At 45.1% G+C, this 10,728-nt stretch overlaps 1 protein-coding gene across 1 annotated transcript; it reads left to right on the top strand.

The window, feature by feature from the left end:
- The first annotated feature begins 3,607 nt into the window (after nucleotides 1-3,607).
- LOC125518555 (transcription factor MYB53) lies at nucleotides 3,608-5,433 on the top strand. The gene is made up of 3 exons (XM_048683372.2): nucleotides 3,608-3,992; nucleotides 4,073-4,828; nucleotides 5,072-5,433. The coding sequence occupies exons 1-3, from the start codon at nucleotides 3,727-3,729 to the stop codon at nucleotides 5,103-5,105; spliced, it is 1,056 nt and encodes a 351-aa protein (XP_048539329.2). The 5' UTR covers nucleotides 3,608-3,726; the 3' UTR covers nucleotides 5,106-5,433.
- Nucleotides 5,434-10,728: the final 5,295 nt, after the last annotated feature.

Genomic DNA, 10,728 nt, shown 5'->3' with positions numbered 1-10,728 from the left:
ATAGAGGGACAATTAGAAGTGATGGTAGCCTTGCACTAAAATGTTATTCGTAATATGTACCCTAGATCAGTAACAAACATTTTTATTGTGCAACATTGAATTTGATTTGTATCTTGGATTAAGTTACGTATTAATATGTTATGAAAAGTATGTTCGGACTAAGTTTGTATGCAGGCATTTGAAAAAGAAACAACAAAATAAAATATGGGGGTGGGGAATTAAGTTTTGAAGGATGGGCTAGATGGACAAAAGTGTCTCAAATATGGGTAATTAAATTATGGGGATGTGCTCGAGATGCTCTTACCCATCCAAATTTAGGCTTAGTTTGAAGTCGTTGAAGTGTGTTCTGACATGCTTCTTTTATAATCAAAAGTTGAAACAAAAGCGGGGAAAATAGGCCGAACAAACAAAAAATAGGCACAAACATGTTGTCCAATTTATTACAAAATTCGCACACTCCAAGTAAGGACCGGAATATGTTGGTGAATGTTCACTTCTCTTCCACATTGCGTGCCAAATGACAACATGAGGCTATGCTTTCATATAAAAAAACACTTCATGTGTGCAATTGGCTTCCTACTTTCTTAGGGCATCTCCAAGGCGGACCCGTATACCTCTCGCAACCGTCCGGACCGTGCTGTCCGGACCGCGGAAGACATCCAACGCCGAACTGTATCGGTCTGCAAGACAGCCAGGACGCGATTTCTCCTACAAACCGAAGACAAACATGAGGGGGGGGGGGGGGGGGGTTGCGGGAGTCCGAACCAAGCCCAAGCCCGTTTCTGACCGCCCTGGGCCACCAAAAACCCTTCCCCTCCCGCGCGCGCTCCCGCCCGTTGCCAGCTGCCCGCCGCTCAACATTGAAGACGGCTCAGGGCGGACGCGACCTCTCACTGCCTCTACCATTGAAGAGGCGCACCGGCCGAGGGCGCCACCCGCGATGCGTCTCTAGTGTCCGCGCTTGTTCAATGCCAGAGACGAGTGACTGGACTGGACGGGACAGGATGGATATCTACTGCGCCCATTCAATCACGCTGTCTGTCCGTCTGCCGCCATTAAGCAGGCTCGCCAACCGAGAAACCCACTACGATGTCGCACATTGACGCACCTAGACGCCTCGCCCCACCGAAATCCACTATATAAAGGCGGCCACACCCAGCTAACTCCACACCCCAACACAAGCCCTCCACATCCTCCTCCCTTGCACTGCATCCGCCATGATCGCCAATGGGAAAGCACTGTGGGACAATCTGTCGCCGGAGATGAAGCACGCGATGGCCGCCCTTGCCGCCACCTGGAATAGCTGTCGTGGGCCGGTCTGTCTCCCGTGTTCTACTCTTCCTCGCCGGAGACCGCGCCTTCACTTCATCGGTCTTATCGACGGTGCTGGTGGAGACAGCGGAAGGAGGGTGACACAGGCTTGGACACCGGGTGCCGCCGCTGTAGGATAGGTTTAGGGGCGGGTTTTTTTTGTTCTAAATGTTCGAAATGTAGTTAAATCCATTGTGTTTGTATGAAATCGGTCATGTTTGTACGAAATACAGCCGTGTTTGCATGAATTTCATCCGGTTTGTTCAAAAGTAGCTTGAAATCTATGTGCCTAGCATTGGATGTCGACCTCAGCATCCATATCCGCGGACTAGTCCCCCTGTCTGCGCACGGACGTGGGAGGAAATTTGTGGGTTACCCTTGGAGATGCCCTTATAGCCAAATCAATTATACGTAGAAATTGAGTTTTATCATAAAAAATGGATCAACCACATCTGAGCTAATTTTAACGAAAAAGCCATTCTTCTATGTGTTGGCCTTGTGGACACATATGTGACCGCTCACTAGACTGTCCACTCAAAACACCCTCATCCATACGAAGCTAAACTAATGAACCAAATCACCAAATCCATTTCCCAAGTCAACCATTCACATACACATGTACATACCACTAGAATGTTCTTCTAGTTAATTAATCCCAATAAACTACCTAATTAGCTGCTCATTGCCCCGCAAGCTTAGGCCAGCTGGGCCATTGACAGTCATCAGACAGCATCCATGCATCCAGCAAGCTAGGTGGCTGCAAGGTGGGTCCCACTGCTGGTAGAGGTAGCTAAGATGGGGCCCACCAGGCCACCCTAATAGGCCTATGATGAGGCGGCGGCTGATGAGGTGCACCAAAATGATTTACGTGACACGAGGAAAAATGAAGGGAGGGGAACAGGCAGGTAGTTCCTTCTTGGTTGCTCCTTGTTTGGAGCCCAAAGTCCACACGTGTCAGGTCATCCGGACCTAACTCCCCTCTGCCTCCTGCACACGTGCCGCCCACGCACAAGGCCTCTTTTTTTTAACAGTGCACCTGTCGTTTCAAATATATTTGGTACTTCTATGTGTCTATATGGTGTACAGTGGATATATTCATGATGATGGTGATCATCTGTCGTTTCATATCAATATCGTACGTGCAAAAACCGATATGTTTTGCTTTCTTAATAGAAGAAATTAACATGCATGTTAGTACATGTCCTTTCTTTTTCTTTTGAAACGACCCGGCTTTAATTCCTTAATGAGAAAATTTACACTAGAGTGAAGAAACTGAAACAACACATGTACGAACCACAAACATCTTTCATAAAAGAAAAGGATACATCGAAACACCACGGAGGTTGTCACATGTACCATGATCTCTTGCAACCAGATTTTTCTCCAAATCATGCGACGAAGAATTAAACTTCGCCCTGTACGATGCTTGCGCCACGCGCGCACGCACACACACACATATCGCGCCGGCTAGCTGCACTGTGGGCCTAGGGCCACGGTAATCATCGATCTTCTTCCTCCACACACCTGCCCCATTGTTGTCGACAATGCCCCTTTCGCCTCCACGCTCTACGTCTCACAATAATCCTCTACCCTGCTCGACCACCCCCTCCTTGTTCCTCCATCTTTTTTCCTTATACTTTCGTCCTCGCTCCTTCCTCCTCTTGTATTCATCCCGCCGCTCAGCTCCTCGGCATGTGAACATGTTAAAAAATGCAGGTTCCTTACATTTGATCGATATGGAATATTTGACATCAAGATATTCATTTAAAGCATAACGTATACACTTATGTGATTCTCATACGGCCGATAAACAACTAATTCTAGTTCACTTGCTCATGCATATTGTGCATACATATTATGCTATGCATGCATATACGCAATACGTATAGTTGATCCATCCGCTTGCTCATGCACGGAAAACAACAAGAGGCAACAAGACATCACACACGTACGCCAGCATATATCTAACTAAACAACGTACCTGCTTAAGCAAACTGCTGATTCGGTCCATAGCCAAAAAAGTCAGAGAGAGACAGACGGAGAGAGAGAGAGAGAGATTTAGAGAGAGAAACAGAGAGGTCGCTAGAGAGAGATTTAGAGAGAGAAACAGAGAGGTCGCTAGAGAGAGAAAGAGAGTGAGAAACAGAGAGGGTAGAGAGAGGAGGCTGCGTCTCCCGCACACAAACACTACCTTTTAGCATTCCATGCCGCCATGCACACATCATCGTCCACCTCCCTCCCGGCCCCTCCCCCTCTAAACCCTTCCCTATAAAACCCCCTCCTATCCACCCCAACGAAACCTCAAAAACCTAACTCCTCCGCCGGCCATTGCTAGCTACACCTCTCTCCACCAAGCTAATAAGCCTCGCAGACAAAGAAAAAGAAGCCAGCTACTAGCTAGTCGGTGGCGGAGCGATGGGGCGGTCGCCGTGCTGCGACGGGGAGGCCGGCGTGAAGAAGGGCCCGTGGACGCCCGAGGAGGACAAGCTGCTGGTGGACTACATCCAGGAGAAGGGCCACGGCAGCTGGCGTCGCCTGCCCAAGCTCGCCGGCCTCAACCGCTGCGGCAAGAGCTGCCGCCTCCGCTGGACCAACTACCTCCGCCCCGACATAAAGCGCGGCCGCTTCACCGACGACGAGGAGAAGCTCATCATCCACCTCCACTCCCTCCTCGGCAACAAGTAAGTCATGTATCTATTGTTTGTCTCTTCTTCTCCAACTCCGGCGCCGGTGACTGATGGATTGGGATTGGTTGGTTCAGGTGGTCGTCGATTGCTACGAAGCTGCCGGGGAGGACGGACAACGAGATCAAGAACTACTGGAACACTCACCTGCGCAAGAAGCTGCTCGGCATGGGCATCGACCCCGTCACGCACCGCCCCCGCACCGACCTCAGCCTGCTCGCCGGGCTCCCGGGCCTCCTCGCCGCCGCCGGTAACTTCGGCGGCGCCGGCTCGGCCACGGGCGCCTGGGACATGAACGCGCTCAGGCTGCAGGCCGACGCCGCCAAGTTCCAGCTGCTTCAGGGGCTCGTGCGCGCGCTCACCACCGCCGCGGTGCCCGCGCCCGCACCTGGCATGGACAACCTCATGGCACTCCTCGCCGCCAGCAGCGGTGGGCAGAGCGGCATGAATAACGGTGGGCAGCACGGCGTTGACCAGAGCATGCTGCTACAACAGTGCCAGTGGGACGGCATGAATAACCTACCGGCGCTGACCAACTCCGCGCCGGCGAGTGGCATGCACAACATCAGCGGCATGTTCGATGGCTTCGGCACCGGCGACGGGCTGAGCTCGACGGAGCTCGGGTGCCACGGCGGGGCGAGCGGGAGCAACGTGACCGTGGACGCGGTGGCGCCACCGCGCCCAATGGTGGCCAACGACCAGGAGTGCAACAACAATGGCGGCGGCGGTGTGTCGTGCGAGCAGACGCCGGCGTCGAGCCCGTTCGACGGGCTGGAGAGCCTGAACCTGATGGATGACCTCAACACGGACGGTAGCTGGAAGGATTTGCTAGAGTGAGTACCTGCTCCCATTCCATCAACTTTCTATCAAAAAGAAGAAAAAAAAACACCCATGCATGCATGTCTCTTTTCCATCCACCCAAATAATTTGGCTCATATATTCTTAAATATTATCTGTGCCTTTTCCTTAATCCTAAATTAATTTATATAGTTCAACTAGCTAGGTCATTTTACCAGGAGATTAATTGACACAATACTTAGCTGAAATGATTAATTCTCTTATTTATTTTTATGCAGGCAAATGTCATGGCTGAACTCAAGTGAGCTGTGATGGGTAGATAGAAGAGATATGATCAAGAGTGCCAAAAATAATCAGGAAGGAGATTGAGACTATTAATTGTTGGATTGGACGCACTTTTCGGTTGATCAATACCGAAGATGTTTAGTTTGTTTTGTTGATAGGGGAACAAGGTGGTTTAGTCCACACTTTTAGTCATGTACAAAAGAAGAACAGAAGGATATACATATATGTACACACTCACAGCAATTAATGTTCATTTTTGTTTAATTAGTTTCTTTGTTGTTTCCTTTTTTATGAGGTGGGGAATATATGTAATAACTAGCCTGTGACATAAATTGAAAGCACCTTCTTTTTTCCAGACAGCAAAGTATGTGTGTGCAAGTGTGACTATATAATCATCGTCTTTATTTCTTGAGTCTTGCATAATGACGCACGGTTTAGTTAATTTGTTTGAATTTTCTCTTGCGTGAAGAAGCTAAACTCAGGTCGTCATTTTATTGGATTGTGATTATATTTTAATCCCACGATGTCGGTCTTGTGAGTCCAACATTAGTCTTCACAATGATCAATCTCCCGTATGTACTTTGCGACAATAATTGTATGGCTACCTAGTCAAATTTGCATCATATGGACTACTGTATTTTAATTATCTAATTCGAGAAGATATATTCTACACCGTGGGCCTTCCATTTCGCATTAGGGTATGGTACGTATATACTAGAAGATAAGTTTACTCTCATGCTTTAATTAAACCATATATATGTTCTAACTAAGAAAGACAACTGCATGCGTAATACTCCCTCCGTTCCGAAATATAAGTCTTTTTAGACATTTCAAATGGGTTACAACATACGGATGTATGTAGACATATTTTAGAGTGTAGATTCACTCATTTTGCTTCGTATGTAGTCATATGTTGGAATCTTTAGAAAGACTTATATTTTGGAACGGAGGGAGTATATAGCTTCAAGAAAATTTAGAATATTTGCTTGAAAAATAGATATAGCTAGCTTTGATTAATTCCTTTGTGTGGGGTCTTCTCAGTCAGAACGAGGTTACTTGTTGGATGAGAATTGACTAGCAGACACACATCACTACTAGTACTACTGAAATTAACCAACAGGGGACATGCATGCATATATATGATAGCATGCAAACGGTATAATACTATAAAAATGAGTTAGTTGGAGTTGGACAAGGACGGGTAGCGCTCAAGCTCTAGCTTGTCAATGTGGAGAAAGTTACCTTATTAATCTTCTAGAATTTCTCCACACTATCACTGACGACCCAGCAAGAAAATCAAGGCAAAAGAAGCACTATGTTCATCAATCTATCTAGCTAATCCATGGTTAACCAGATTCAACTTGATGCTAGGAGGCTAGGACTCATGGTACTGTAATTGATCAAGCTTAACTAATTCAAACTAATATCAATGCTATGCAATCAATTCATTTAGATTTGCAAGGCAGTAGTTTCGACGCACAAATCAATCAATTAAAGCAAAGGAAGAACTAACTAAACATCCATGTCGATCTCCGGTGCGTGTCCTCGGGGCAGTTTCTGACATGTCTTGTTCACGTGTGGACGTTCCTGTCTAATTAGCTAGCTTAGTTAGATTCCTTTTTGTGATGGGGCAGTGGATGCAAAAAAATATCCATCATCGGCAGCTAGCTGCTTGAGTGCACTTTTAGTTAAAACCGCAGCTACTTGGTGTGACCCTGATGGATGCCTCAGCCTCACATTACTTGGCAATATGATTTTCTATGCATATGTATCTATGAATATACTTTTTCTCTTGGTCATGGACCATATAAGTCACATAATTGGTTAGACAGTAGGTAGAGGGCTCATCTCCGGGCGCCACAAGCCATTGACCCGCCTCAGCCTGCCTTGCACCTGTATATGCATGCACTGCTCTGACTGGTCTGTCCTCTATGCTTAGAACCTAGCCTAATTATTAGCATATATAGCTTCCCTTTTGATTATATGATAATATGATAATATGTTGATGGGCAGTTTATCTCCTCACTGTCAGATTGTTTCCAAGTTGCTTAAAAAAGAGTTAGTTTCCAAGCGCATGTATGTATACCATCCTCAGAATTAATGACCTTCCCGGAAACTTCCAAGTGTAAGAATTATATATGTGCATGCATACGTGACCTAAATCTCGCTTTCTGGTCGGGTGAGATTTCCACATGACCATGCATGCGTTCATGGCAGATGACAAATGGACTACGGATAATTTGTTCAACACCAGGTCCACGGTGGCTTTCATTTCGTACCTATGTATGTATCTACCCCTTACCCACTAATTAATTGAACTAGCCAACGAACTAATTGCATGAAGAGGAAGATAAAGAATAGATGGAACACTTCAGCTTGGCTCTAGAAAGACCCATGAATGTATTGTTAAGATTTATTAGGCACGATCAGGTTTAGGTGGCGTTGCATATCAATCACTGCTTAATGTATAAATGATCAGATTCTAGTTATTTCCAGATTCTCCTAAACTTTGTGCCTCGGCTAAACCAGAATGTAGGCATAATGGGAAGTCGGGAATAAATAGTTTATGCTTCACCACAAACTAATTAGCTAGGATTAATCTAACTCTGCTTCCACCTGAGAAGATTGATGTGTGCCAGGAGACCTGGATCCCGAGGACTCTTAGCAACGGCCCTAGCATGGCCAGTTGGCCACCTATGCAATGCTGTCCACAAGTGTACGGTGACATGCACAAAGATTTACCTAACCCACGAAAAAAGAACCATACAGAACCCGTATGATGGCTGCAGCGCATGCATGGTGGTCAACTTGGCATTTTGAGTCTGACCAGGCACCAACGCATGTCAAACTGAGACTTTTTGCTGAACAAAACTAATGAAACATTAATTAGTTTAAAACATGTGAGACCCATGAAACTGTGCGGCTTTTGAGAGGTGTGGAAAGGAGGGACCTAATCAATTCCTACTCATCAGAAAGAACACTGTTCCTCGACATGGGCTGACCAACCAGACAAGGTTTTGATTTTGACCAGGTAACTATCTAAGTGAGACTAGTTGCTCAAAAAATAAAACTATCTAAATGAGACTAGTTGCTCAAAAATAAAAATAAAAATAAAACTGTCTAAGTGAGACTAGTTGCTCTATGGTCTCAAAGTTCCCAAATGTAAAAAGTATATGGATTGCATTGGTCATTGCGGATTCTGTGGTTAACTTCTTGTCCCACACAAACTGACAAGCACATGGATGGCAGTAATTCAGAGGAAGAGGCAAAGTTTACTCGTTCCCCAAAGGTACATATGTCGTCTTAGATAGCGACACATTGGCCGTCAATATGGGCAATTATGAAAATTGTATTTCCTGATAGACTATCTAGTACTCCCTCGGTAACTTTTTATAAGACGTTTTTAGTGTCCATGGCAGTGTCAAAAAATGTTTTATACTATGTTATGGAGGGAGTAGAAGTTAAGCAGCATTTGCCCGTTTGGTCAGCTGTGTAAGTTAATTAGCAGTGGTGGCAGTAACCAATGAAGGCGATTACCCATGTGGATGTACTGCTTTGACCTGCTCGCTGCTTTGATCAGGTCAGTGCCTTCCTTTTTACAGTCTAGAGTCACTTTTTGGTGCTGCTGTCGTCAGATCATCAGTAAGAAAACGTGGGTAAGTAGATAATTGGCTTGTCCTGTTTGATAATCATCACAATCTCAAGTACTTCGAAGACCAGCTAATTGAGCGCACGGTCTGCTTAGCAAGTGGCAGACCAATCATTTCACCCAGGAATATATCACAATTACAAAGTCCCCAGTTCTATGAAGTTGTCTCCGGTTCGTCTCTCTGCCAAAATAAACAAATATCTCTATACAATTCTAGCAAGAAAAAAAAGGTCACTCGCTGTCTTCCAGGAAACTCACCTCTCGATGGTCACACAATTTTCTTTCCCACAGGTTAAACTAGGAAAAAAATATTAATTTTACTGCATCGTAAAATATTGCATCTTAAATTGTTGAGCGATTAAATGTAGTATAATACCCATGAATGAGTGCTCAGGAGGATAACAAAGCGGAAACAAAGCCTTGCCCCACAAGGGATGGCAAGATAGTTAGTAGGTAAACCATGGACCTATAAAGGAACAACCACATACCTACCTTGCCATGGATGCGGGAATAATGCTCTGTTCCAACCTAAAGCCCTCTGGCTGGATCTCCCTCTCAATCCCCTTGCATCATCCATGAAGAAAAAAATAAAGGGGGACAAATGTCACTCTTTGAAAATGCCATCTATTGGTCGACACATCAAATTCATATTTTTATATGCTTGACAGACAGTTTTTGTGGAAAAGACATATAGTTGATCTGCTTTGTAACAAGAAAAATTTGCACTAGGGCATGAAAAGAACACATAAAACTTTAAGCACCAACTTAATTAACCAACTCGTCATCTATGGAAAGCACAGAACCATGCAGGCACCTAGCTCTCCTTATTACAGTTCCTGTTCGTACAGAAGAACCACCAAAGCGAATACAACTTCCTGACATAATCTTTTGTCAATGAATAATGAGGAAAATCATCAGGCATTACAAATACAGCCGTAACAGCATCGCCGTAAAATCATCAGGCATTACTAAATTAGCACTCATCGTAGTAAAAGGACAGGTCTTATGCAAAGAAAGGGGGAAGTGCTATAGTTCCCCGTGTGATAGAAAGCACGGTTCGGGTAATTGAACAGTAACAATGGATAACGATCAAACAGTCATCATCATCGATCACTCAGCACAGATCATGATCTTGATGGATCAAAAAGGTGTTCTAATCCTTCACGTGGTAAAACGACCAGTCAGTTCTAAGTTACAACCCCTAGTTTGTTAGTTAGCCTGATCATGCATGTACATTTACCAAACCTTTTCTTGTTACGCCTCCGATCAAAAGGTGATGTGATTCAGCAGAAATTTTACCAAACAGAGAGTAGGATAGACCGGCTGCATACAGGGACAAACAAATGCAGTCGATTTGATCGGTCGAAACAGTTGAATGATGTGTCCAGGATTGTCAAGTTGTGCATGCTTGGGTGTACATGTTGACTTGATAAAACTGTTTGTTGCTTATCTTGCCGGCAAGCGTTTGCTTGCAGAGAACCATCAGCATGCAAAACTTTGCAGCAACTGTTTACATATTTTTTCTTTGGGTGATGTGGAGGTGAACTCTGTGATATGACATGGATGTACACAATGTATGAAACAATATGTAAATCAGCCTGTCTCTTTCTATTAGTGGCTTCTGTTTGGTTAGGCAGTTCCTGTCTTACAATGATATACTCAGCTACTCTTAACAGCATGCTTAGGAGTAGGACCAGTTGGTTCATGTTAACTTTGCAAGCCTGCCAGAGTAGTGAGTACTACATACATTTGTAGTGCTGAATTAAGGATAAGTTGTGCTAGGATGTTCACCTTTTGGGTGGTGAACCATAAGGCATGACGATGACACAAGAATGCCTTGTCAATGTCGATCAACACACGCAGTAGCTCATCGTGGTCCAGCCATGTTTCTGATTAGGCAGATACACATGTATGTATCTTGTGGTCGGCATACCATCAACACCTGGTGTAGAACTGTAGATATATGCGGAGACAGCGATTATTTAATACTCCCTCCATCCT

This window comes from Triticum urartu, chromosome 7A, assembly GCF_056163025.1.
Source record: "Triticum urartu cultivar PI428250 chromosome 7A, HENAU_Tu73, whole genome shotgun sequence".
NCBI lineage: Eukaryota > Viridiplantae > Streptophyta > Magnoliopsida > Poales > Poaceae > Triticum > Triticum urartu.
Note: the sequence above shows the minus strand (reverse complement) of the source record. Positions and strands in the feature narration are given on the sequence as shown.

Excerpts from the sequence above, each read along its gene's own strand:
- LOC125518555 (XM_048683372.2), top strand. The coding sequence starts at position 3,727 with ATGGGGCGGTCGCCGTGCTGCGACGGGGAGGCCGGCGTGAAGAAGGGC. Across the intron at positions 3,993-4,072 it reads CACTCCCTCCTCGGCAACAA|GTGGTCGTCGATTGCTACGA; the intron begins GTAAGTCATGTA and ends TGGTTGGTTCAG. Across the intron at positions 4,829-5,071 it reads AGCTGGAAGGATTTGCTAGA|GCAAATGTCATGGCTGAACT; the intron begins GTGAGTACCTGC and ends ATTTTTATGCAG.